The sequence below is a fragment of the Cordyceps militaris genome (genome assembly GCF_000225605.1).
Source record: "Cordyceps militaris CM01 unplaced genomic scaffold CCM_S00005, whole genome shotgun sequence".
NCBI classification, from domain to species: domain Eukaryota; kingdom Fungi; phylum Ascomycota; class Sordariomycetes; order Hypocreales; family Cordycipitaceae; genus Cordyceps; species Cordyceps militaris.
In genome coordinates, this window is record NW_006271973.1 from 1,086,759 (window position 1) to 1,111,662 (window position 24,904).

A 24,904-nucleotide genomic window follows, 5' to 3' on the forward strand; every position below is an offset into this window, starting at 1 on the left:
CAGACTTCTCATAACACCGAGAGATGTTGTATTATTAGTTCAGATAAGGCCGACAACGAACCAAGTGAAGCCGAGTACCGTGGCGATGCTCATGGTGGCCGCAAACTTGATTGCTTTACCATCCATTACAGACGAGGCAGCGCTGGCGTGGCATCCGGGGCAAGTCCATGTGCTCAAGTTTTGGTAGGGCTTGCCCGCATACAGGCCAAAAGTGAGAGCTGGGTTGGTGCCTAGGTAGCCAGGCTCGGGCCTGTCATCGAAAGAAATATCAGAATCCTTGATGATGAGTGTGTACTGTTCCGTGAGGAGAGGTTGGTTGGCATCATTGGCTTGTTTTGTGGTATCCCAGACGTATTCGACAGAAGTGGCGAAAGACATGTTGCCAGTTAGGGTCCAGGTGGCACGAGCGGCAGAGCAACTAGCAAGAACATCAATAGCCGTGGGAGTGCCCTGCAGAGACGTATAATTCCAGCTAAACGTGACATAATCGCTGATTCTGTACAAAGCAGTACCAAGGGCCGTGTTGGCGGGAACAAGAATGCTGACGCCACCAGCTGGCGCATCTGCGGCGAATGTAGTATGGGTCGGCGTCGATGAACTCTTGCTCTTGCTACCGGACGTGGATGCAGACTTGGAAGTGGGTGTGGCCGTGTTGAGGTTTCCTGTGGTTTTTCCTGTCTCCTTGGCCTCGGTTGCCGATGGGCTAGAGGCTGCTGGGGAGGGAGTGACTGGAGAGGATGTTAACAATGGTGCAATTTAACACAGGTAAGTCTTGGATGGGGTAGCCCTACTGGTAGAGCTGTCGCTACTATCGGCGCGGACAATGAGAGCCTCGCGGTCGGGAAGCCAGTTGGGCCAAGCGGAAACCACAGGGGCAACTGACGAGACCGCCAGAGCCAGTTGCATCAACGCCGCGGCAGGACGCATGGTGATCGAACTGACGGCGATGGCGGTACTGAGGCTGAGGGTGAAGAGACGGCGCAAGGTGCTCGCGTTGTCGTGGAAAAAGGAATCGGCTCAGAAGCGAGAGCAGCCGGGCGGTGCATAAAAGACCGGTCGACACGAATGAGCTGGATATGTGCGTTTCAAATGGTACAGCGCTGGGTGACGAGGTTTCAACTGTGGAGGCGACGCCGGCGACGGAACAGTAGAATGGAACGGCAAGCGAAGAGTCTAAGTATCGAGAGACGGCAATAATGTCGAATGAAAGAAGAAGCGAAAGTCGTAGCAAAGGCGAAGAATTAACTAGGAAGAGCGGCCGGAAGCGAAAGTCGGTGGCATAAAACCACGGCAGAGGTGTTACAGGGGAAGAAGAGGTAAGAAGTGGGAAGAGAGCAACCGGAAGATCTTGGATCAACAGCCAAAATCTTGGTAGGTTAGTACCTAGCTGGCAAGAGGGACGCAGCCGAAAGGGGCGGAGTGGTTCAGCGGCGCAGGGGAGTGGGTCAGCGCAGCAAGTTCTATTTACAGCACTGTCAGTCCGTCTCCCCAGCAGCCCTTTGTTCGTTGTGGGTGTTGTGGGTGCCTTAACATCGTATTCCACGCCACGCCCACGTGATCTCGTGTTGTTGCTTCTGCTGCGACCTGGCCTTGCATTTTGCCTCGATTTTCTCAGCTATAATAAAGGAAATACACATAAAGAGTGCTGTTATTAAGAGGCTTCAGTTGACATGCGCTCTAATAGGTACATGACTGGAATTCTCACTGAAGAGATGATGCCCAAACCCGGCATACCAGTCAGGATCCTGGCTGGGCCTATGCCACCAGTGGACCACCCAAAGGCACACAAGCAAAACAGCACTCGCCGCACTCACCTTTTCCCGTCCAGCACGATTTCGGGTACACTAATCTGTACTAAAGTACCTAGTACTCACGCCTAGAATTAGACGCATCGTGTTCAGGCGCGACAGTATCACCAGTGCCTCTGTAATGGGATGCAAACCGTCAATTCCTAAATATGGCCTCTTCTAGTACACCGAATTTTCCTGGATTTCCCAGTATATTGTTTAATTGCTAAGCGGGTGCAAAATCCAGCAACTGCGAGTATGGCGCTGACACTTACGTGCCTGCCTTTATCGTTGTCAGGCACGTGAGGCGTGCTTCACCTTGCAGGTTCTCTGCCGCTCACGTTCTGCGTTGGGCACCGGTCGTGTATCTGTCCCTTTCAAGCTGCATTTTCAGTTTGACGCACGGAATCATGGCTTTTTTGCCACCTTCGTCGCCCCTGCATCGCTCACAGGTCCGAATCGATCGCAGTGAATATGACCGCCTTCTGGTCGTAGCATCGAAATATGGCAAGTGCTGAATGATGGGTAAAATCTGACCCAACAGTTCCGACTAATCTCCTGCAGACAATCTTTGCCACCATCTTATTCGAGGAGGAGTAGACACAGATACCATTGAGGTAGAGTATCGATGAGACCTCTACCTGATACGTCCTAAAACGGCAGTAGACCCTTAGCAAGAACCATGGTCCTCAAGACCACGAAACCGACTCATTCGATAGAGTCGACAACCCTGATGATGGAAAACCGGACTCTTCACCCACCAGTACTATCATAAATTATCGTGGCAGGCCCTACTCCCCCGGCAGCCCTCCTTACGATGGCAAGGAACACGCGCACCTCACACCGGAGACTGATACAGAGTCCGAACTCTTCTCCGAGTCCATCATGTCGAACGATCAGAGTTCTTTACAACCAAATGACTCGGCATCTGTTGTAGCTACTCGTCTCATATATGAGAAGAACGCTAGAAGGACATTGTTGCTCAGTGATCTGCCTCCCCATACTTCACGTGCCGATGTTGTTGCTGTTGTTCGCGGCGGTGCTGTCGTGGATATACACTTCATCTTCAAGGAAAATCGCGCCGCAGTGTCATTCGTCCATGGAAGAAATGCACAAAAGTACTATGAATATGCCCAAGAAAACGGCGTGTACATCCGGGGATCCATGGTCCGTCAAATCCTTGCTCTTCCCATGTGCTGCTTCTGCTAACATCACCTAGATCAGCGTTACATGGAGCCCGCGCCAGTTCGTCCTTGCTACGTACGTATCTAAACAGTTGCGCGGTGGTGCGTCTCGAATTCTTGTGGTCCGACACTACGATCGTCGAATCACAGCCGATTCTATTCGTGCGGATCTCGAACATATCCACAACCTTTCAGTCATCAGTGTCGTGTTTGAGGGACTCAATTGCTACATTAGCATCAACTCCATTACTGCGGCGAGCTTTGCGCGCACATGTATGATGAGTCGCTTGTATGTGTTTACTTTCTTGATGCCGGGCGACCCTAACAATAATTTATAGCCCGTACAGAGCATCACGCATTGAGTGGGCTCCAGACGAATGTATGCAGTCCCTAGCCCAACTGAAGCCGAAGACGTCGGGGTACGCATCTACGAGCCAGCCGAAACCTAATGTCAACCGATTCTCCCCGCTAGAGGTTGGCGGAGAGGGAGAAACATAGGCCGCGACATCTCGACATTGAATCGAGCGAGATGGCTGCGAGAGCTATACGGTTTGCTGACTATAACATACATCGCATCTACTGAAATGAGTTGTGTCCAAATGTACTCTTGGTATGTCATTCGCTATTAGAAACTACTGCTGAGTTAATAATGGCCGGTAAAAATTCTGCTCCTCCCCATCAGCCCTGATCTCCTGATATGTTTACTTCTTCCATGGTATATAATCCTGTTCTGCCCAATCCAGCCGACCAAAGCACTGCCAAAGAACTTAGGCTTTGGCCACCATTTCTCGCCTCCTCATGCAGTAACAATAATAACAAAAAGGTCGAGAGAATTATGAATAAGAGCTGTACAAATGCAGTAACCCTTGCGCTAACCGTTTTTCACAATTTGTCTGAGTTCGTTGCAGAATAATAACTACACCCAAGCCCGATTTCCGCCAACGAGAAGAAAACAAGAAATAACGCAAATTCTCCAGACGCAAAGCCACCCGCAAAGCCACCCGCAAAGCTCATCGCGACGCAGTATTAGTGACGGATTGCAGATATCCGAGCAAAAAGCTCTCATCCGCCGGCGAGATGGGCGTCTGGCTGCCACGGCGCGAGGCGTTACCTGAACTAGGCTCGCCAGAAACGGCAGTGGAAGTGAGAGATGCCAGTCGAGAGCGTGAGATGTCGCGCGGCGCGGGGTTTCCGTTGCCCATCTCATGGATGGTGCTTCCGAGGGGTGATCGCGCCTGCAGTTGCGGCGCTGCGGGCTTGCCGCCGGCACCGGCACCGGCACCACCACCGCCAAAGAGGGACAACAGCTGGCGCTTCTGGTCGGCGCCGACCGGGGCAAGAACGGAAGGCTGCGCGAGGGGAGAGGGCTGCTGAGGCTGGTGGCTCTGTGAGGCGTACGCGGCATACTGTGCAGCTACGCCCCCGTGCGGTGCTGCGACGAGGTTGTTGGTGCGATGCTGCGTAGGGCTAGGCTGCGACGGGTACTGGGAGTGACTGTTGCCTGGCGGTGGTTGCATGGACAGGTTGCCCATAGCGAGCTCGACGGGTTCATCGGCCGCTGGCTTGCGCTGCGACGGCGATGAGAGCTCAGGGATGAAACCCAGCGGCAAGGGGGGCTGCCCCTGCTGTGAAGACTGCGGAATGGGAGACTGTGGGCCTGCCTTTTTGAACATACCAAGTAGCGCGTTTCTGTGCTGATCGACGACAGGAGGAGGGATCCGCATACTGGGCGGCAAATCTGGCTGCTCCGGGACCGGGCGGCGAGCGTTGAATTGCTGCTGGGGCGGCATCGTATGGCTGGGTATGGCGGCCTGGGGAGGTCGCTGTTGCTGTTGTGCCGGGTACTGGCTATACGGAGGTGGTGGCGGAAGGCTCTGACCAGCAGGACCGATAGTAGACATGTTGACCGTTTCAACCACCTGCACGTGTTGCTGATGCTGCTGCATAGGCGGCTGCATAGACGGTATAGATGAAATAGGCGGAATAGGCGGTTGCTGAGGTCCCAAAGGCTCTCTCTTGAAAGCGTTGAGGAGAGCCATGGATTGTCCAGTGAGCTGCATCGGCGGCGCTCGCTGCTGCTGCTGTGGCGGGGGCACGTTACCCTGAGGCGCGCTCGGCTGTTGCCACTGCTGATATGGAGAGTGAGGCATGCCGGCATTGCCTTTGGCTGCGGCTTCCTGAAATGCACTGTTGTTGAACATGGCGCGCTGGACCTGGGGCGGCAGTGGCTGCGGATGGACAAGAGGGATAGATTTCTGCGGCTGGTGGTGAGGGGCACCAGGATGACCATGTCGCACGGCCTGGACTGGATACTGCGGCTGCTGGAAATGCTGTGGAACGTTGGCGCCGCCCTGAGGGAGAGGGAACTGTGGCGGCTCATGGTGCAAGTTGATGTGTAACGACATCGGCTGCTGCTGGTAATTATGGTGGTGGTGGGGGTTCTGCGGTTGCGGCGGGTTCACCATGACGAGGTCTTGCGGTGTATGAGGTATCTCAACCCCATGCTGCAGAGAATTTGAGGGCGCGACAGACTCGTTCGACTGTAGGATAGACAGAAGAGCGCTGCCTTTGTCTTCCTGGGTCAAGGCGGGTTGTAGGCCTTGCGTCGGCGGCTGCATCTTGAGCAGTCTTTGCAGTTCCTTCGTGGCTCCATCGAGGCTAGCAATAGAGGTGACTTGCTGAAGAGGGTCCGCACCTTGATCCGTCACATAGGTTTCGTCCTCGGTGTGGCCTTCGTCGACAGAAAGCTGTGCGTGGCCTGCATGATAATGCAGGCTGGCGGCGTGCTTCTCCTCTTGCCGCTTCTGCGCCGTGACCCATTTCTTGAGTGGCACCAGGAATGGCGCGACCATGTAAAACTTATTGGCGCCAACGACGGGCTCGTTTTGATTTTGCGCATTCTTTTTTCGGAACGTCGGGAGCTCGGACAGCTTATACCACGAAATCTTGCTGATTTCTTTGCGCGTCTGCGGCTGGAAGTTGTAGTCCATGGGGACATCGCGGAAGACGTAGAGTCGCAGTTGTTGCTCGCGCATCACGATTGTAATGTGTTTTGTCTTGCCGTTGGCGGGGACGAGACCATGGGCGCGTAGGTCCATGCCGGTTTCTTCGTACACCTCGCGCACGGCGCAATCTAGGTCGTCCTCATCCTTGTTGATCTTGCCACGGGGAAAACTCCAGTTGGCGCCTTTTTTCCAGCCCTTGACGAGCACCACCGAATCCATGTCATGGTTGAGCAGGATGGCACCGCGGACCGGGATCCGCGTCTTGTACTGGAGGAAGTTGTCAAACGCGGCCAGGTGATCTTTGGCAGAAAAGGACTGGAGTAGAGGGCAGTGTTGAAAGATGCGCAGGAAGAAACTGCGCAGGGGCATGGATGGCAGGGAGGGATCCAGCGGTCGGATGAAATCTTCGTAGAACCATTGGGCTTCTTCGACTTGGAAGCATATTCGCTCGACGGACGACAAGTCTTCTTCCGGAAGATTGATGATGAACCTCACGCAGAGGTCATCAAGCCCTGGAAAGGTACATCATTAGCTATGACGAGAGGCGCAAAGGCCGACGACAGGTTTTGCTCACAATCTTCCAGCTGCATTGGGGGGCTGGCCATCGTTGGGTGTGGGAGTTGGAGATGAAGCATGTCCTTGGACTTGGAGCTTTGGGCTAAACAGGTGCGTCAACTGTGGCTGTGCAGCCGTGTGGAGTAATGGACTGCACTGGAGGCTACCTAATATTAGTTAGTGGTTGGGCGACTGTGCATCAGCCACGCATGAAATATGATGCCCAATTGTGGCGGTGTAGTGGTGTGATGTGATGTCCATGTAAATTGAAGAAGAAAATGCCAAAAAGGGGAAAGCGAACACTTACTTGCTGGGACCTGGCTTGAATACGCGCCTAGAGTCTAAAATTGTACTCTGTCATTCAGGGTATCGCTTCAGAAGAGTGAATCATAGTACAGATTATTGCGAGGGCATCATGTTGGCGCAGCTAAGACATGAGTGACACAACGGGCAGACCTAATGGCGGCGTCTATTCAAGGAGTCGCAGCAAATAATTGAGAAGCAATAACGGTTTGCAGCTGGCGCTGACCGTCACCCGCCAACATTCTCGAGATGTCACCTTAGTTTCATTGCATGACCTTTCATTTCTGGACGCGTAAAAAACAATTACCGGGGGCTTGGGGTATATTTATCGTATCCTGTGTACTACTTGTGCTATTCTCGCTGGTGCTCAATTCTGTCCTGATCTTGACCTCTGGCATGGGGCTTCCTCTTCGTCACAGAGTCTTGGGTCTCTTGTTATCTGAGTTGTCATATCTCCTCTATGGCAACCTTAACAGATTGTTGATATCCTATTCGAAAGATTGCATGAAAACTATTAAGGTCATTACTCTGTTATCACAATTCCAACTGCGAACTGCTCATTGCTTCGGCATACCGCAGTGTCACTGTTGCGATTAGCAATTCTATTGACGTGCTCGGCCTTGAAATACAATTTCCAGGAATTTGTAGCCTCAAAAAAAAAAAAAACAGATGTCTTATCATGTCCGCAGATCTGATAGTGGTCATGATGCTGCTGGCAGTGCTCTGTGGTTATTTACCACGTGGCATGTTGTGACGGTACAGAGCAAGATCCTGTCGTTGAGGTGACTGAGCACAGTGGTGTAAGCGAGTGAGAGAGAACTGATAGATTGACTGCAATTGCTATTGTATGCGTACTGTGGCCGCTATACTGCCTGAAGATGCAGAGGGCTGGGAACTCTCACGTGGCTGAGAGCCACGGAGGATTGCTTCTGCCAACATATACGACTATGACCGACATGGGGCTAACCATGGTCGAAGCTGGAGTTGGGTGGCTATAAGATATATTGCGCTGGGTCTAGGAGCAGGACCATACAGATTGAAAGAATAATTCCGGGGTAGCGACTTGCGTGCTTCACGCCGAGTCCCACGGGATCCAATGACTACGGCTCAAATTTCGTCTCTCGTCTTTGACCCTCTTTCGGGTTTTCATTCGCTGTCCAGATGATTAATATATCAGTGAATTCTCAACCCCCCCCCCCCCCCTTTGTAGTAACTCACGTACAGGAAACTCCTGTATATTACTCCCAGCCACCGTCAGAAGGCATCGTTGCACCCCGAACTGTTGTGTGAGCCTGCTCCGAAGCCCCAACAATAGCAGTGGTGATGTCAATGGCAGTAGTAGTTGCTGGAGTTTCGGCGCTGGTAGTAAACGTGACGGAGATACGCTCTGGGTGCGCGCCCCAAGGATCTGGAATGGAGGGAGGTGGGATGAAGATATGCGGAGGGTGCGCGCAGTTGGGGTCCGGAATGAAGGGGGGCTTAGTAGCCGTCTGAGACTTATGTTCGGGTTTGTTCCCGGACTTAGAAGGGAACTGCTCGAAGACGCTAGGCCATTGGTCGGCTCGGGATTTGCAGTGAGCAGTTGAGGAGGTCGTGGGCGTATGCGTAGGCTTGCCGAACTGCTCAAAGCTGGAAGGCCAGGAGATGGCTCTGTCCTGGAGGCGAGGGCTGACTGCATCTGACTGAGAAATAGTGGCGGAGTCAAAAAAGAGACGGGAAGAGGTCTCTTTGAGCATAACAGGAGGAGAAGGGGTGACTATTGGAGAAGCTGTGGTGTAGACAGTAGAGAAGGTGTTTTTGACGAAGGTAGAGGGGTCAGCACTTGTGAGAGCCGCGAGAGTGGCAGTAGCGACGGAGGTTTTCATTTTGCGCTTTTATTGTGCCTCTGAAATTGGTATTGGCATCAAGGTATAGTCAGAGTTGCGAGAAATAAGTGAGAGTAGTACGGCCTGTGTGGTTTGAGTTGCAAGCTCCTTTGGAAATCTGAGGATGATGGTTTGAGTTGGAAGGAATATCGAAGAATGGAAGAAGGGCGGCAGCGGTATTTTATTATTTTTATCCTACAAATCCAACTAAATATTAAAGTCTGCCAGTGGCAAAATGAATCCACAGCCGTTAATCGACTTTTGCCATCTTGTCATCACCCAACAGCTGGCTAATGAGGTTTGAAATATACTGTACGTACAACCAATACCAGTAGCCACTTGCGCCAACAATAAAGAGAAGCGTCTCCTGAATGATAGCTTTATATCTGAAGAATAGAAACTATTATATGGGGAATTATACCAACAAGGCAAAGTACGCTGAAACTTCCGATACTGACTAGTAGGCCACTTACACAATGCAGGCCGCCAACCGAAAACTAGGCAGCCACATTTACACTTTACAGGAAATATGCATTTCACTGTCACAGACACTTCCCATTTCCACTTTTCAAGAAAAAATAAAAGCCTGCATAACCGCATATCCAAATCCGAACCTCGTCCAAAAGAATGTTCAGTCTCCAGCACCATCGCCTACTTCCAAAATCGAAGAAAACGGCAAAAAAAAAGGGTCTGGCCGGGGATTGAACCCGGGACCTCTCGCATATTTGACTCAGGGTGAAGGCCCTAAGCGAGAATCATACCCTGGATGGTTATTAGCCGCTGATCGTGTTGACTCAAGGTCGATTTTACTTACACTAGACCACCAAACCATGCGCCCTTCAGATGAACTGTTGGATGCTGATGGCGGCGGGTTTCTTATTTGCTCTTATGAATGCTGCGGTCAGACCCGTATTGGTGGAGGACCGCACGGTGCGTGCCCTGGCTCGCCCCGCTGGTGGTGGGTACAGTGGGCTGAAGCCGGGGTGAAGTGGATATTGGATTCAATGGTTCATTCTGCAAAGACATAGATGGATAGGTATAGGTATGTAGGAGGTAGTTTTCATGAAGTTCTGTAGAGGTGCCTGCTCGTGCTTTGACAATACTAATAACTACGGAGCGGTCCATGGACCGGCACAGACCGGCTTGCCTACAGCGATGGAAGATCTGGCGAAGGGGGGTACGCAATGATCAAAATCCGATTCATTTATTCGTGTAATATACAGCCAAAAAAAATATTTCTTACATCCAAGGTCTAATATTTCTTCGTCATGTGTGTTATTGTCTGTGCTGCTTTCCAGACGTATGCCCATGTAGGTGAGACGCGACTCTGGCGCTGACCTTGTGCTGACACTGCACTGACCTCGCACAGCGAGTTGATAAAGCCCCGGCAGCATTTCGCAGACCGAGCATGTAGGGAATTGGTTATTATATAGTGATAAATCAACGGGTAGGTACCACGGGCGCTTCATGCGACCTTGCTTCCTGAGGCTGTCAGGGTGTAAAAAGGTGGCGACAATCAGTAGTCTGCTCCAATTTGTCGCAGTAATTGTCGATCCACGTCGTGTACCGCTTGTATTCATGCGGTATAGTCGAGGTTGTGTTCCTCGCCCACCTTATGATGACATGTTTTCGCGCAGGGGCTCTGATGGGCGTGTCGGGGGAGAGGCATATTGCAGCAATCACATAATCGACGAGGAACATGTGTATTAGCAGGAGCCGGGACCCGTAGTTTTCAGGATTGACCAGCTCGAGGAACTCTTCATTGCTAAATGTAGCCGGAAATCGAAAGAGGTTCGAAAACATCATCCACGCTGACTTGTTAGCGCTGGCATAGTGAAAGAAAGAAGGATGGCGTAGCGCCTTACCTTGTAAAGAGGATCGTTGCATGGCAGGAGGTATCTGCGACATCATGCCGTAATATCTGTGTTCATAGGGGGCCTGTAACAAAGGCTCCAGCATGCGCAGCGAAAATGAAAATTCGTTCATGTCCGTCATATCATCTCGCTGGTCTTCTCGTGACAATTCAGCCGACAACCTGTCGTGTCCCTCCACTGTAAAGCCGGGAAAAACAGAGTTGGACATGTCACCGATGATGATGATGACGATGAGATGACCGCCACGAATAATGGTCATGTAATCGGCGAGGCCATCGTCAATGAGCGAGGCTTGTGTGATGAGACAAAAGAGCGCGGCGAGGATAGCGTCCAAGGCCTGCTGACTCGAGGGTGGGTTACTGAGCTGCTCGTTGACCTGCTTGATTGCCACGAGCCGGTGCTGTAGCGCTTGTGAGGTGAAGTCGGCATTGGTATGGCTTGTGAGATGAGAAGCGCCGAGGCCGAGAACAGCGTGCGCGAGAAAATCATACTACTTTGGGTCAGTGGTTGCAGGCAGCTGAGCGCGAAGGATTACTTGACGCACCTCGTGAGACATGGCGGCACAATCCATCCAGCCCCTATCCGCTTTCAGCGGGAGGGGAGGGATGGCTGTGGTGATGAATTGATGGTAGAAGCGGAGATCTTCCATGGAAAGCATGGATGGATTGGAGCGTATGGCACTCGCGGCGGGAGTAGGCGTTGGTGGATAGGAGCAGTCGAGAGCGAGACGACGGCAGGGCGAGCATTGGGGCCGTAGCTCGTTGCACTTGACACGGCGTCGCTTGCAATTGAAGCATCCCATGCGCGACTTGAAATGACCTCGTCGGCTCAGAGGTTGGCGGCCGCCATGCGAGCTGGTGGCGACGGACGTGTCGCTTGATCTCGCTGCGGAGTCGCTGCCCTCTGGCGACGCCGACGAGCTGCTCGAGGAAGAGGAGGAGGAGGAGGACGAAGGGGTATCCGGCGACATGGCGAATGCTGGTTTGGATGGGTGCAGCGAGGCGAGGTTTTGACAGAGGAGAGATTCAGTCGGGAGGCAAACATGAATTGGGGTAGCCCCGCGGCGGCGGCGTCTGCGGGGGATGACGAGTTGGTGATGGCGGCGCCTGGTGCTGGCTCTCTGTCATGGAGGGTGTAGGACAGGATAAACAAAAACAGTTTCGATGCCAAGACTTGACGCGCGGGTCTATCGTTCGAGGGGGCAAGAGCTGGGACGGTTCTCTCGTGGCGCAGCGCAAAGGTTCCGTCTGGAGTTGTTTGAAAAGGCAAAAGGCTTGTCGGCGGGATGGATGGCAACCATTTGTTCACTAGCTCAGCACGGTAGTTAGTTGGGAAACGTATTAGGCGTGACCCATGACCAGCGACATGGCTGAGACGCGCCACAAGGGCTAGGATTGTTGAGCGCAAAAGTGCGACAGCTATCCGTATTTTTGGGATCGAGGATGCTGGTGACAGATGCTGCGGCCGGTATTACAAGTCTACTAGGGTAACTAACTAGGTAGTAACTACAGAATATCATGTTTTTCTCCGGGCAGGATTTCGTCCGAGCGGCCCGTTTCCGGTTTCCGGAGCGGCCAAAATGTCTGACAGCTGCTTCTGGAACACCGTGAGTGTCCGGGGGGCATGCCCACTATAACACTATAACTTTCGCTGGGATAAAAGTCACGCATTCCGCGGTAAATGGGTAGATGGCGTCCGGGTATTGGTCTGACTATTACGATAAACTAAGGAGGTGGTTGGTCAGGTAATTTTACAGAGGTGATTGGCATCTGACAGTTGACCGTTTGCCGCTAGCAGTTGACTGAGCTAGCAGTTGACTGAGCTAGCAGTTGACTGAGCTAGCAGTTGACTGTTGACACTGACAGTGACAGACGGACTGACAGTCGCCAAACCCCGCTGACAGTTGCTGACAGACCAAAATGACTAAAACCAACAGGGCTGAATTTATTGGCCATTTTTAATTTCATTTAATTGAATGCGCATGCCACCCATGCCCCAAATCGATTACCACGTGCCGTCGCTGTGCTGATCACTCTCCAACGCGGGTTGTTGCCGCCTTGCTGCCGAACCCGGAATCATCTGCCGACACCACTATGTACATACCAGGAGGAAGATCCGTCCATTTATTATTAATGAGTTGGTTATATGTGGATATCATGTAAGGGGTAAGTCCATCATAAATGAGGACATGAGTACAGTGACAGAAAATGGCCACAGAAACTTGGTCGTCTGGGCACTGTATCAACCAAGAGGAAAAGCGCAAGGAAATAAAAGGACAAAGATACGAAATAGTAATATAATAGCAAGGCTAAAGAACAGCATATTCATCACCAGGAAATGAATAAGAATAACAAGGAACATGATCATACGGACTGGTTGCCTCAAAGCGCAACCGCAAATGGACCCTCGACAGGTCTAGTTCACGCTGTCTGTCCGTGGCTTGCGCTCGGCCCAAGATGCGCGGCATTACTGGGAACATCTTTCTTAATTCAGAAGCTTGACTCGCCACCGAGAAAAGAGACGACAAGATTAGACGATTTACATGGCTATCCGTGCTTCTTTCGGTTTTAATATCTGCACTATTTACCCCGGGCTTCCGCCTGCGCCCTCTGCAGATTTCTTGTTACGCTCTGTAGCTGCAGCTCCTGCGGCGACTTATTAGGCCCCGCGATGAGGTTCCCCGCCGCAACTCCGGGCCTAGAACACTTTCAACAACCAGGCCCTGGCCCTCCCTCAGCACTGTCACCTGTAACACTGAACCTTGAACGGTTTTTGATCTTGGCATCCAGCTGAAACCGTTGACGGAATGCAAATTGACAGGGTCCCAGAAGCGCTCGTCGACATTGACACGGCAGCCGAGGCCGTTGGCACCGACTTTTGGCCCGTCAACCAGCGGATACACGACAACCCAGAGCTCGCCTGGCACGAATTCCTCGCCCACGACGTCCTCACAGCCTTTATGGAAACACAGCCCGGATGGAACGTCAAGAGATCCGTCTATGGCCTAGAGACTGCGTGGATTGCCGAGTTTGATAGTGGTGCCCCTGGTCCCGTTGTGTCATTCAATGCTGAATATGGTGCGCATTGCGCTGGCAACTCTGAGAGATCTCGGATGCTAATATTGAACATTTAGACAGCCTGCCCGGAATTGGGCACGCCTGTGGCCACAACCTGATTGCAACGTCGTCGGTCGTCGGAGCCAGCGCCGCCGCGCGCGTCATGGCGGCCCAGAAGCTTCCCGGCAAAATTGTCCTCTACGGAACACCCGCCGAGGAGAGTACGCAGCCCTTGACCAAACCTGCACGTTTCCCGTATTGACAAGATCAGACGGCGGCGGCAAGGTCAAACTTCTCGAAGCCGGCGCGTACAAAGACTACAAGGTCGACCTCAGCCTCATCTCCCACCCCAACATCCAGCCGTCGTCGGCGCGCATGGGCACGACGGCCATCTCCACCTTCAAGGTTGAGTATTTCGGCGTCGCCGCTCACGCGGCCGCGAACCCGTGGCTTGGCATCAACGCCCTTGATGCCATGGTCCAGGGCTACACCAACTTTTCCATGCTCCGGCAGCAGACCGTCCCCGGCGAGATCATCCAGGGCTACATCACCCACGGCGGCGACGCGACCAACATTATCCACAAGTACGCCGCCGGCGAGTTCACCGTGCGCGCCGACTCGGCCCCGCGCCTCGAGACGCTGCGCGCCCAAGTCATCCGCTGCTTCCAGGCCGGCGCGCTTGCCACCGGCGCGCGGGTCGCCATCACCGACCTCGCCGCCTACAAGAACCACATCTCCAACGGGCCCATGGCCGATGCGTTTACCCGCTACTACAACGGCCTGGGCAAGGACCATGTGATCGCGACAGATGCCGACAAGGATGCGGCCAATGGCAAGACCCAGGCCAGCACCGACCAGGGCGATGTGTCCCACGCCATCCCCTCCATCAGTCCCATGTACGCGATCGAAGCTGGCCCGGGCGGCCAGGGCCCGCACAACCCGGGCTTTGCGAAGTCGGCCGGCACCAAGGCATCGTATGCCCGCGCCTTGCGTGTCGGCAAAGGTCTCGCTGGCGTAGCCATTGATGTGCTGCGTGACGAGCGGTTCCTGGCTGAGATCAAACGCTCCTGGGAGCAGGATATGAAGAACAGCCGCAGCACGTAAATAATCAGCCATGTATTAATTAGAAGGGACGAAGCCAGAAATCAATTGGGTGAAATCCAACTCAGCTAGTTCAGCTACTGTTACAAATCAAGACTTCTTCGGGCAAAGTCCTTCCCTTACCCACCTCGCCTATTTTAGTGGCTCCAGTTAGCTGGCTGCGGAGATGCTCCAAAGTCCGCTGGATCAATTCTTCCTCGCGACGAATGCAAATTTAAATCCTCTCACTATTTTCAATACCGAGTACTAATAGCAACTTGACCACAAAGTACCGATTCCAACGCATACCTCGCACCCCAGCCTACCGCGCGCGACTCTCAACCACGTTGTCGCAAGTTGCCGCGCATGTCCCCCAACGGGCCTGCCGGCAACGGCTCCTCGGCCGCCGCCGCTACCGCCGCCAGCCACACAGTCCCTCGCGAGCCCTCACCCGCCGAAGCATCACCCCAGCACCGAAGCAAGGCGCCTCACTACAACTCCTTCCCAAGCTACCACGCGATCCGACATGAAGCACCCAACGGCCACGCGGGGACCACGACCCAGCACAGCACCGGCAAGCTGCCGGCGGCGCCCGCGCGGGTCCTCGGCCCAGACCTGCTCCGCGGGCTGCTCATGATGTTCATGGCCATGGACCACCTCGGCATCGCGCTGCGGCCGTGGGAGCACGGTCTCGGGCGCCACGCCGAGCAGGACGGCGTGCCCGTCACCTCGTGGAACCGCCCCGCGGGCTACCTCGTGCGCTCGCTCACCCACCTCTGCGCGCCGGGCTTCACGCTGCTGCTCGGCATGGGTGTCGTGTACCTGGGCCGCGCGCGCGGCCGCCGCCAGGGCTGGGCCGCCGCCCGACTACTGCGCTACTATGCGCTGCGCATGGCCGTGCTCGCGCTCGTCATGGTCGCGCACAGCCTCGTGCTGACGGGCGGCCAGCTCTGGTTCCTCAACATTGTGCTTTTTGCGCTGGCTGTCGACTACTTTCTCGCCGGCCTCGTCTGGCTCGCCGTGGATGAGGCGGAGGGCTGGCTCACCGGCCGGCTCGCGACCGTCCTTGACGAGACGGCGGCGTGCACGCAGGACAGCGACTCGGACGCCGAGCAGCCGCTGCTACAAGCCGGCCGGCCACAGAGGAGCCGCGCAGAGGAAAAGGCCGCGAGCATTTCCTGGCATTTACATAACGTCCTTCTTGTCATTTTCAGCGTGGTCGCCATATTCTGGAATATTTGGCTTTCGCAAAACCACGGCCAATGCGCCGTCACAAAGTCTGACATTTTTGATAGCGCCGCTGTCACGGTGAGCCGCGCGCCCGGCTGGGATGACCGAAAGATGGACAAGTACTGGTGGCTGCGCCTCTGGTTCTGGGAAACCAGCGGTCCCGGCGTGCTGTCCGTCTTCCCCCCGCTCGCGTGGCTGTCCTTTGCCATTGTCGGCGTCCTCTACGGCCGCATCGTCGTGCGCTCCGGGGCGCGGACATCTACCCGCAGCCTGCTCTACCACGTCGGCGCCGGCCTCGTCTTTACCGTCGTCTTCGTGCTCACGCGGCTGCTGCACTTTGGCAACCTCTCCGAGCACTGCCTGCAGACGCCCGAGAACATGGCGCGTCCGGACACGAACCAGTACCTCGTGTCGCCCGCGGCCTTTTTCTACACCATCAAGTACCCGCCGGACGTGGCCTTCTGGGCGCTCACGCTGGCGGCCAACTTTTTCCTGCTGGCAGGTCTGCAGCAGATTCCAGTCGCCTTTGCGAAGAGGTGGCTCAGCGTCGTCCTCGACTTTGGCACGACGTCGCTCTTCTTCTATGTGGTGCACATGCCCGTCGTGTTTCTCACGGGCGGGATCATGTGCGCCCTCTTTGGTCACGACACTGACCAAGAGGGGCCGTCAACGGGGCTGATATCGAATAAAGTCATTGATAGCGTATTCGGCTTTTTCGGCGTTTGGGCGCTCTGTCTGCTCATCATGTGGCCACTATGCCGCTGGTATGGGCAGTTCAAGTTTGGAAAGCCATCAGATTCGTTGTGGCGGATATTTTGATCACGAACGATGGCATATACATAGACTCAATGCTAAATGTGATACTGAGTAGTAATGTGACTCATGTTTGGGCGGAACCTAACAGTTTTCTATCCTGTCCTGCCGTTTCTGTCGTATACGAAGCTCTAAAAACTGTTGGATTTCACTATTCAAATCCATCAATGCAGCTTAACGCATAAATGCTCGAAATCCACCGACTTTTCATGTCAAAATATATCCCACGGAGCGAAATTGAAGCATCTCATCCTTCGGCCTGTTCACAGCTGGCTCTGGTAATGTCCATGAAAGCCAAACCCAATCGGAAAATCTGCCTCTGCCCGGCCTACCTCTTCAAACGACTTCGCATCCAAGCACAGCAGATACGATGTCTTGGAGAAACCGTCTAGCACTACGCTCAACAGCACACCGTCATCCTCCTCTGTCGCTCCCGGTCTTTCCACAAACACAGGCTCCCCAGGAGTATGTCCCTTTTCTCCACACCAGATGAGGGCTTCACGCGTCTGCACGTCCGTCTTGACCAGACAGTCCAAGAACGAGCTGATACCGCGACCGGTCACGGCGTATACATAGCGGTGAGGCTTATGCACCATTCGTGGGTTGATAATCGGTAGGTCGCCAGAGTGCGGAGCCGGTATGGAAAGCACCTCCTCGCCGGTGGCAGTTTCGGCTTCCTCCTTGGTTTGCAGAGTGCCGTCACGGGGCAGGCGAAAGCGATACCGCACGAGGCGGACGTGGCCCTTTTTGTAACGTTCATCAGTGAAGAAGAACTTTTTTGCTGCGTCGTCTCGGTCCGCAACCACGTCATAGTAAAGGCCCTTGAGGATATCTGTGTTGTCATAACGAACATACTCCAGTGAAATATCAGTGCGTTTTTCATTATTCTCATCTTCAATTATCTCCTCGAATGAATTGACCGAGTGAAAGAAGAAGGACGCGGGTGTGGAAAAGCGGGCAACAACGCCACGGCTTCCTTTGCGATCGACGACGAGCCAACGGCACGGAGTATTTTCATCAAACGGTCGTATGGCCTCAAGAACACTCTGCTCCCATAATATCTTGGTACCATTCCACCCAAGATGCGTAGTGGGGATGCACAGCACCATGTAGTTTGGCGTCAGGAAGAAGCTGTGAATATAAGCTGGAGCTATGCCCGGCTCCGACACCGTAGCAAACACTTCTGTTTTGCCCGTGGAAGCATTGACGCGGAAAAGCCGATAAGTACCGAACCGCCCAAACTCGAGATTGTAGTTGTACAGGTCGCCGTTTTCGGGATCCCGCTGCGCGTGTGCGCATGAGAGCGGGCCTTTCAGGTCCGGGTGCAGGCTTGACTGATCGGTATACCCCAGAGGCTCAAGAGTTTGGGGGTCAATCTTTTGCAAACCAGCTGTATCGGTGCTAATGTACAGATTGTCTAAACCAAGCCGGGGGCCAGTCTGTTCTGTAGGTTTGCGGTCCTTATCGATGCCTGGGAAGTTGGGTAGCAGCACAACATTGTTATTGTATTGATCACGGGGAGCAAAAACACCCATGACCTTTGAGAAAATGCCCATACATGGATCAGCGCGCTGGCCAAATGAGGGAGTAGTTCGTTTCCCTGTTTCTTTGATGTGCTGCTCTAGTCTCTTAGATTGCCGCCGAGAAGAATATACGACTGATGTCCGACCACCCGGCTTGCTCGGTGGCGTAATGTCAAACTTGTGACTGTGTGCTAGACCATCAAACCAGTGGCTGATGTTGTAGGTGCCTTTGCTATCGGTCTCAACAGAACTCTGACCGGGACCGGTACGGTAAAGAGAGCCGGCAGTCCATGCTGGAATTGAACCTCTGACTTTTAGCTCAATAGGGCCACGGTGCTCTTCAAGTCCTTCAAACTGGAAGTAAGATGTAAGCATAAGAAATAATTCCATAAAATAACACTTACACCAGATTCATTGGGCCATTCTTTCCAACCCTCTTGGAGTCTGTTGTCATGAAAATCGGCCACATCTTCGCCTTCGTCGGTAGCTTTTCGCAAGGTGATACCCGGGCCGTTGAGTGCCATCTTGGGGCTTCTATTTCGAACTGAGAGGGAATCGAAATGAAGTTCTTTGCGTAAATAGGCCTCAATATGAAGATAAGCTGATATGCAGGTGACAAGCGAGCGATAAGCGATGCCGAGGCAGATGTCCGGATAACGCGTGGGGAAGCACGGGAGTCAATGTATGACAAAAGAGAAGTCCGATGAGCAATTTGATCGGGTATCCCACACAAGAATATAAAAATAATTCCGTGTAACACCAATTGAACGAAATGCGGAGTCCCTGGCGCCCGAATCTGGCACCAATATATCGGGAGTGATAGCTGGAAAGGCAGCGATAGCGGACAATGTGGGCTGGCGAGAGGCCTGAGAGCTGAGATAAGTAGCCGATAATTTCGTGAGATGGAAATAGAATGCCGAGACGTGAGGCGGGTGATACGATAGAGACGCAGCTGACAGGGGGTTTGGCGAAATGATGGGGGCGTACAGACGTCGGAGACGCGAGACGACAGCCGGGCGAAGTGATATATATATTATTCATATATTTTCTTGTGCCAGAGAACACATCCAGGAGACCGACAGGGATTCCGAAATCTAGGAATGGGGGAGGGGTTGGTGCAAGTGTTCAGGTGTTGGCGATCGGCGACGAACGACGGACCAGCGTAAGCGAAAAGGTCAGCATAAGCTTTGATAAGCCTCGGAACGGTAAACTGGGAACAAAGTTTTAAAAAGCTCCCGAGTCCGCGAAAAGAGGGTTATCATTAGCGTGTCTATGTATGCTGGCCACGCTGGCCGGGAGGCAATACAAGGGCACTGCTGTCATATGGTGATGCTGCTGTGTCTGTGGCTTGGTGGTTAGTTAGCTGATAGTTGCTTCCACCATGTTGCATGACATGTCAGGGCGCACCATCAATGAAAAATGACGTGAAAACATACATCCCACTGAACTGCGGTGATGTTTTCCTTTATGCACGTACTCGAAATCTGCCAGCCTGCAGTCGACGACTAGCCGAAGCCGTGTTGGCGCCGCTTTGGCTCGTCGCGCGGGAGCTGTGATGGGATGACCGCGGTGATTGTCGCTCGTACTCACCCGCTACTGCGCTGTTGATAGAGTGCTTGATCTGGGGGGCCAAAAGAATAGTCGCAAAAGAGAGATGGGAAGTGTAGGCTTATATTTACCCACGGGACGGCGGATAACATGTCTTTGACCCTCCGTTTTAGAACTGGATACCTCTTGGCTCGCAAAGGACGTGGATGGCGCGAGCGACGCTAATTGGAGGACAGAAGCCGGCCACGACTGCGCTCGCTAAACCTCGCCACAAACGACCAAGCGTGTATTGAATTCGACGCCACTAATATGAATTGCATTGGAATGCGTCGGAACCCTTGCATTCAGGGTTCATCGGAATCCTCCGTCCGCTAAAATCGTACTCTTTGCCACTGCCTGTCGCCGTCTGCATCGTAGCTGAACGAGCATGGCGCCTGGTCTTATACTGCGTCGCGTCCGCTTCGGTGACACCACATGGTTGTTATGCATAACACAAACCAGCCAGCGGTTTCAGCCGTGCAGAAGTGCGTGATTCTTGCGAGGCGGTCGGCGTCTTTCTTCAGGGTCCCGGACAGCGGAGGGCGCCGGCATCTGTCACCGGCTGGTGAAATGATCAGATGGCTGCGAAAGCGCTCGCCGGAAGAATATAAACTCACGCTCTAGCAACGGGTGTCTGCGGTTGTGAGGCTCAGCCCGGAAACACCTTGGAATCGGCGAGGAAATCATCCACAGCCCTCTTCCTCGATGTCCGCAGCTCGTCCACATCCACTAAATCTCTCGAACGTGCATTGGCGCTCGCATCTCGAAGGCGGTCAACACGGCCAGCTACGCGACCAAGCAGGTCGCGCATCTTTTCCAGCTCCCTCTCCATGGCCCCCGCGCGGGTGACCAAGTTTTCTTGTACGCCCTTGCCCGACTCCGATGTGCGCAGCGGTTGAATCGCGGACTGTAGCCGCCGGAGCTTTTCCATGCGGAGCTGGACCTGCTGCCGCTCCTTGCTGAGCTCGGCCAGGCGGGAGACGGACCGGGCGTACGTTTGCGCGTCCTCGGGTTTGGCTACAGCTTCTTCTTCCGACGGCCAAGAAACGGGGAGTGACTCAATGGTGCCATCGTTGGCTTTTGAAACGAAGTGAGAAAAAAAAAAGTTAGCAAAAGCAATCGAGTTAGTGTTTGCGTGAGACGCACCCAAATCTACCTCCTTGCCAACACCTCCATCGACGTCATCTGCGCCGCCTTCTCGGCGGTCCATCTGTCCAATGTAGATGGTGCTGATCCGTTCCGCTAGATTTCGGCTGGCCTGAGGCGCATATGCGCGTTGGCAGTGCTCGTCAACGATGCGGTTGAACTCAAAGACGGCATCGTCCACCATACGTCGTCGGATGGGCGTGTTGGACGCGTCGTTTGTGGCGCGCCAGGCGCGCGACGGGGCAACAGGCTGCGAGAGCAGAGTAATTTGCGCTGTGATGAAAGCCTGCTTCCTCGCAGGAATAGTCGGCGCCGAAACGTCCATCGCGATGGCAGTGGTAATTTGTGTTGGTGTGTGCGGTTGACGAAGTCGCGTGTGTGCTGGGAAGCAGCACTCGCCCCGCGTGGCAGGCGGCTCTAATATCGGGTTGGGCGAGGCAGCCCACCACCACTTTGCTCGCCACTGGGGTACACACCTACTCGTACGCGCTTAAAATTTGCCGTGCGAAAACGACAGTCAAATGTTCTCAAGGACGTGCAGATTCATTTCTGATCATGCAGAGTCTGATTTTCCTTGTCCTAAAGCGTGTTGTTAGTCGATTCGACGATTGGTGATAGTCACTAGCACTACCTATGTTGGCGTCGTGTCCATGTAAACCCATCACTATAAATGACGCTAGATGCATTTACACCGTTACAAGACGTGGCAGGCGAAAATAGCCGAAGCGATAGAAAACAGTTACCATGTAACAATGACGACTTGCCTAGTTATTCATCTTTGAGCTGGATTGCTGCCTTGTTTTTGACTAGTCCTGTCAGCTTACAGTGAACCCGTCCTGTTAGGAGCCGTATAAATTAACCGGATTGAGCGACCTTATCTTACATTTTACGCGCGGCTGCTCAAATGTCACGCTCTTCGGTGTTGAACTTGTATACATAATAAGATGCAGAGTACGAATTACACAGTATGCTGTTAGGACTGTTTGTGCCGTCTAGAGCTGCACTTGGTAGTAGTTCGCCAAGAAATCTTGACACATCACATAAAAAGCGTTTACAATCTCAATGTGCCCGTGTTCAGCGAGACTTGCAGCATTCGTTTCTAAAACGACCAGGGTTTGAATGCACAATACCGAGGTTGACCGAAGTCTTGCAGCGAGTGCGCAAAGTGACTGTTATTTTCATCCCAACTCTCCCCTTGACGTCTAGAGAGTGGCGCCAAGAGCTCATAGCCGTTGAGTATGGATTGGCGGTTACGGAACTAGTGCTCCTAGAACTTATACTCTCGCTCAGGTGAACAGCGAGGGGACGAACCAAGTCATTTCATTTCTCGGACAGTCTTTCGGATACGAGTACCAGCGAAACATCCGCTGATAGCCCGCTTGGAGCAGAGAATAAAATCCAAATTATACTCGCACCGCTACTTCCGTCTCTGTTGCGAGGAAGGATTCACTGTGGACACTTATTCTGGCCGCATGAGGCCAATATACTGTTGGGGCCACCGCCATATGAACGAGCAAGTCCAGTCGCCTACATATACGAGCAGGAGTTATCGCGGCGAACCGCCTCAGCTGGCCAACGCCCGTCAGCAACGTTGCCGCCCGCGTATAACTAGTCAGCCTACGGCCATTTACTAAGCGTCGGCGGTGAAGGCTACATTGCGTGTGACTGGCAGGAGCTTACATGCATATGGCCCGACCCGTGACCGCCCCTCGCAGTGGAAGCCTCCGATCCTTTGGCGGGCGCAAACGTGAGGTGCGGGTGAGACACCAATTGGGACTTGACTGTGACTGCATCTCATACCCACCGTTGCCTCATTGTGACCTGTTTTTGTGACGGTGGGAGTCTTCATACAACGACACAGCTTACATAAGTGGCGGGCGGGGGCGTATTCTTCCAACTGAAGGATCGCGAGGAAGGATGCTACTGCATTCATCGACAAATAGTGATGTTTTCATGAAGCGGTCATTACCGGACAGTCAGCACGAAAGTCCAATTCCTGTGTCAGGCGCAAGTCCTTGTACGGCGAATGCCGAGCAGCGGTTGCCACGGCTCAGAATATGACTCTGCCCGCTGACGCCGTCGCACAAGGCTTATTTATTAGTGAATAATGGAGACTACTCGGCAAGTTACGATGACGTTCTTTCCCCTGTTTCCTGTCGCATCATGTCACCACGACACATGGGCGCCATGCACGGAGTATGCATGTATCGACGTGCAACACAGCCCAGCCCTGGGCCGACAGCGGATGCTGCTGACCACGACTACCTACTAACGCCAGCTCACCAGCGTAGGGCACTTTTGTTGGCCAGCCTGCCTGCCCCAGGCGCTGTGGCGATCTGACGGGATTAGTCAATTGTTTCGGCAATTTCCAGCGCCCGTGCAATTGTGTGAAGCAATTCCCGCAATTTCCAGCGGTGCAGCAATTTCCAGCGGGCGCGAATTCCCGGCACGGCGCGATCGATTTTGAAGCAATTCCCAGCACGGCGCGATCGATTTTGAAGCAATTCCCAGCGCGGCGCGCCCGGTGTACATTGGGAATTAGTGGGGGAGCATCAGCTTCGGGATGCCACCCTCCGCCGAACTTACTGAGGTACCCTCAGGTGAGATCCTACCTGCCAAACCTGCCGTGCTATTCTAGGCCGAAAAGCTGACAAGGCACCAAGAAAAAAACAGATCTTGGGGCCTTTTCACACATCTCACCTGTTCTCAGCCCGGTGACAAACCAAGCTGGTCCGATCTCTCCGAGCCTTACGGACACAGAGCAAGCAATTTTAGTCTGCGGCGACGGGGGTTCGATGCAGTCATGCATCCGAAGTCTGACTTTGTTTGTTTCGTGATTGGAATACGCCAGAGACAACCGGACTCGCCACGGAACGGACTACGGACACACTACCGGTTCGTTTTAGAAAAACGCATCGGACACAATGAAGATGTAGCGAGTGCTGCCCATATCCGAAGCCATCCGGCACCGCCCGCAATGTCCAGTCAACGGCCAACAGGTTGAGGCAGGGAAGCCTTCATGCAACACACGAGAGGCGTCGCCAGGAATGCTCTCATGATGACTGTCTATTCTTGTAACCTGTACAGGAAATCTGCCTCACGGCACTCTTAAACGCCCGCTCTCGAGTCCCCCAATAAATTTTCCAATGAGACATCGCCGGCAAGGCACGGCGCGTCAGCACAATCTCGTCATGGCCCGGCACCACCGCCATTTTAGCTTCATCCACATTTAGATACACGGCAGCTTGTGGGCGTGGGCCATGGGAACAGACGGCTTCCGCCATTGCCTGTCAGCCTGTCCGGCCTGTTCTGAAAGATTGATCCTAGCTTGATCTTGTAGCCTCCGGCAGGGCTGTGCCGCCCCGTCCTTGTATTAAAGGCCTACCTCGTCCTCAGCTTCAGACTTACTCTCTCCTCCGATATCAGCACTCATTCACTTCTACCAGCAGAACTTTCTCAATACTCTGATCACGGCAGCGTTATAAGACTCGACTCTGCTGTATATCCATTGATCTCTTCTTTCTACACTACAGCATGGTGAGTAGATATGTCTGACTACGCTGTCGAGCCTACCACTAACTCCTTTATTCTAGCATCAAAGCACTATGCGCCGAGTTGGCCTTGTCGCCGCTCTTCTTGCTGCCACCGCTACCGCTGTTCCTGTTCTTTGCGCCGACGTTGATGCTGTGTGGCAAGACGAAGTCGCCGTGACGGGCAACTTCCCCGAGTGTACATCTTACTATGATGGCATCAACCCCGAGCAGAGGGTCGAAATCGACGCTCAGGTCTCAGACCTAAAGATATTCACCCACAGAAGAGACCCGTATGGCTTTATTGGGGTTGAACGCTCCGGCCCTTCCAAGCGCGCGGTGCAGAGCACGCAGGGTAACTGGCCT

The 24,904-nt window shown here is 53.6% G+C and overlaps 9 protein-coding genes across 9 annotated transcripts; 3 read left to right on the top strand and 6 right to left on the bottom strand.

The window, feature by feature from the left end:
- Window positions 1-39: 39 nt before the first annotated feature.
- CCM_06721 (uncharacterized protein) lies at window positions 40-1,596 on the bottom strand (the record flags this gene model as incomplete). The annotated part of the gene is made up of 3 exons (XM_006671862.1): window positions 40-728; window positions 792-955; window positions 1,469-1,596. The coding sequence occupies 3 exons, from the start codon at window positions 1,594-1,596 to the stop codon at window positions 40-42; spliced, it is 981 nt and encodes a 326-aa protein (XP_006671925.1).
- Window positions 1,597-2,197: 601 nt separating this feature from the next.
- On the top strand, window positions 2,198-3,469 carry CCM_06722 (uncharacterized protein; the record flags this gene model as incomplete). The annotated part of the gene is made up of 5 exons (XM_006671863.1): window positions 2,198-2,294; window positions 2,352-2,404; window positions 2,454-2,954; window positions 3,007-3,260; window positions 3,310-3,469. 5 exons carry the CDS (start codon window positions 2,198-2,200, stop codon window positions 3,467-3,469), a joined length of 1,065 nt encoding a protein of 354 aa, XP_006671926.1.
- A 512-nt stretch (window positions 3,470-3,981) lies between these two features.
- Window positions 3,982-7,232, bottom strand: CCM_06723 (decapping enzyme Dcp2, putative; the record flags this gene model as incomplete). The annotated part of the gene is made up of 3 exons (XM_006671864.1): window positions 3,982-6,488; window positions 6,551-6,634; window positions 7,142-7,232. 3 exons carry the CDS (start codon window positions 7,230-7,232, stop codon window positions 3,982-3,984), a joined length of 2,682 nt encoding a protein of 893 aa, XP_006671927.1.
- Window positions 7,233-8,072: 840 nt separating this feature from the next.
- On the bottom strand, window positions 8,073-8,699 carry CCM_06724 (uncharacterized protein; the record flags this gene model as incomplete). The annotated part of the gene is made up of 1 exon (XM_006671865.1): window positions 8,073-8,699. One exon carries the CDS (start codon window positions 8,697-8,699, stop codon window positions 8,073-8,075), a length of 627 nt encoding a protein of 208 aa, XP_006671928.1.
- A 1,109-nt stretch (window positions 8,700-9,808) lies between these two features.
- On the bottom strand, window positions 9,809-11,940 carry CCM_06725 (C6 transcription factor; the record flags this gene model as incomplete). Its single annotated transcript, XM_006671866.1, has 7 exons — window positions 9,809-9,846; window positions 9,943-10,223; window positions 10,312-10,510; window positions 10,565-11,063; window positions 11,118-11,493; window positions 11,616-11,820; window positions 11,925-11,940. 7 exons carry the CDS (start codon window positions 11,938-11,940, stop codon window positions 9,809-9,811), a joined length of 1,614 nt encoding a protein of 537 aa, XP_006671929.1.
- Window positions 11,941-13,379: 1,439 nt separating this feature from the next.
- On the top strand, window positions 13,380-14,733 carry CCM_06726 (Peptidase M20D; the record flags this gene model as incomplete). The annotated part of the gene is made up of 3 exons (XM_006671867.1): window positions 13,380-13,650; window positions 13,707-13,850; window positions 13,901-14,733. 3 exons carry the CDS (start codon window positions 13,380-13,382, stop codon window positions 14,731-14,733), a joined length of 1,248 nt encoding a protein of 415 aa, XP_006671930.1.
- Window positions 14,734-15,075: 342 nt separating this feature from the next.
- CCM_06727 (uncharacterized protein) lies at window positions 15,076-16,758 on the top strand (the record flags this gene model as incomplete). Its single annotated transcript, XM_006671868.1, has 1 exon — window positions 15,076-16,758. The coding sequence occupies one exon, from the start codon at window positions 15,076-15,078 to the stop codon at window positions 16,756-16,758; it is 1,683 nt and encodes a 560-aa protein (XP_006671931.1).
- Window positions 16,759-17,015: 257 nt separating this feature from the next.
- On the bottom strand, window positions 17,016-19,975 carry CCM_06728 (dioxygenase, putative; the record flags this gene model as incomplete). Its single annotated transcript, XM_006671869.1, has 5 exons — window positions 17,016-18,629; window positions 18,680-18,819; window positions 19,356-19,485; window positions 19,753-19,896; window positions 19,955-19,975. The coding sequence occupies 5 exons, from the start codon at window positions 19,973-19,975 to the stop codon at window positions 17,016-17,018; spliced, it is 2,049 nt and encodes a 682-aa protein (XP_006671932.1).
- A 536-nt stretch (window positions 19,976-20,511) lies between these two features.
- On the bottom strand, window positions 20,512-21,333 carry CCM_06729 (kinetochore protein fta4, putative; the record flags this gene model as incomplete). The annotated part of the gene is made up of 2 exons (XM_006671870.1): window positions 20,512-20,939; window positions 21,009-21,333. The coding sequence occupies 2 exons, from the start codon at window positions 21,331-21,333 to the stop codon at window positions 20,512-20,514; spliced, it is 753 nt and encodes a 250-aa protein (XP_006671933.1).
- Window positions 21,334-24,904: the final 3,571 nt, after the last annotated feature.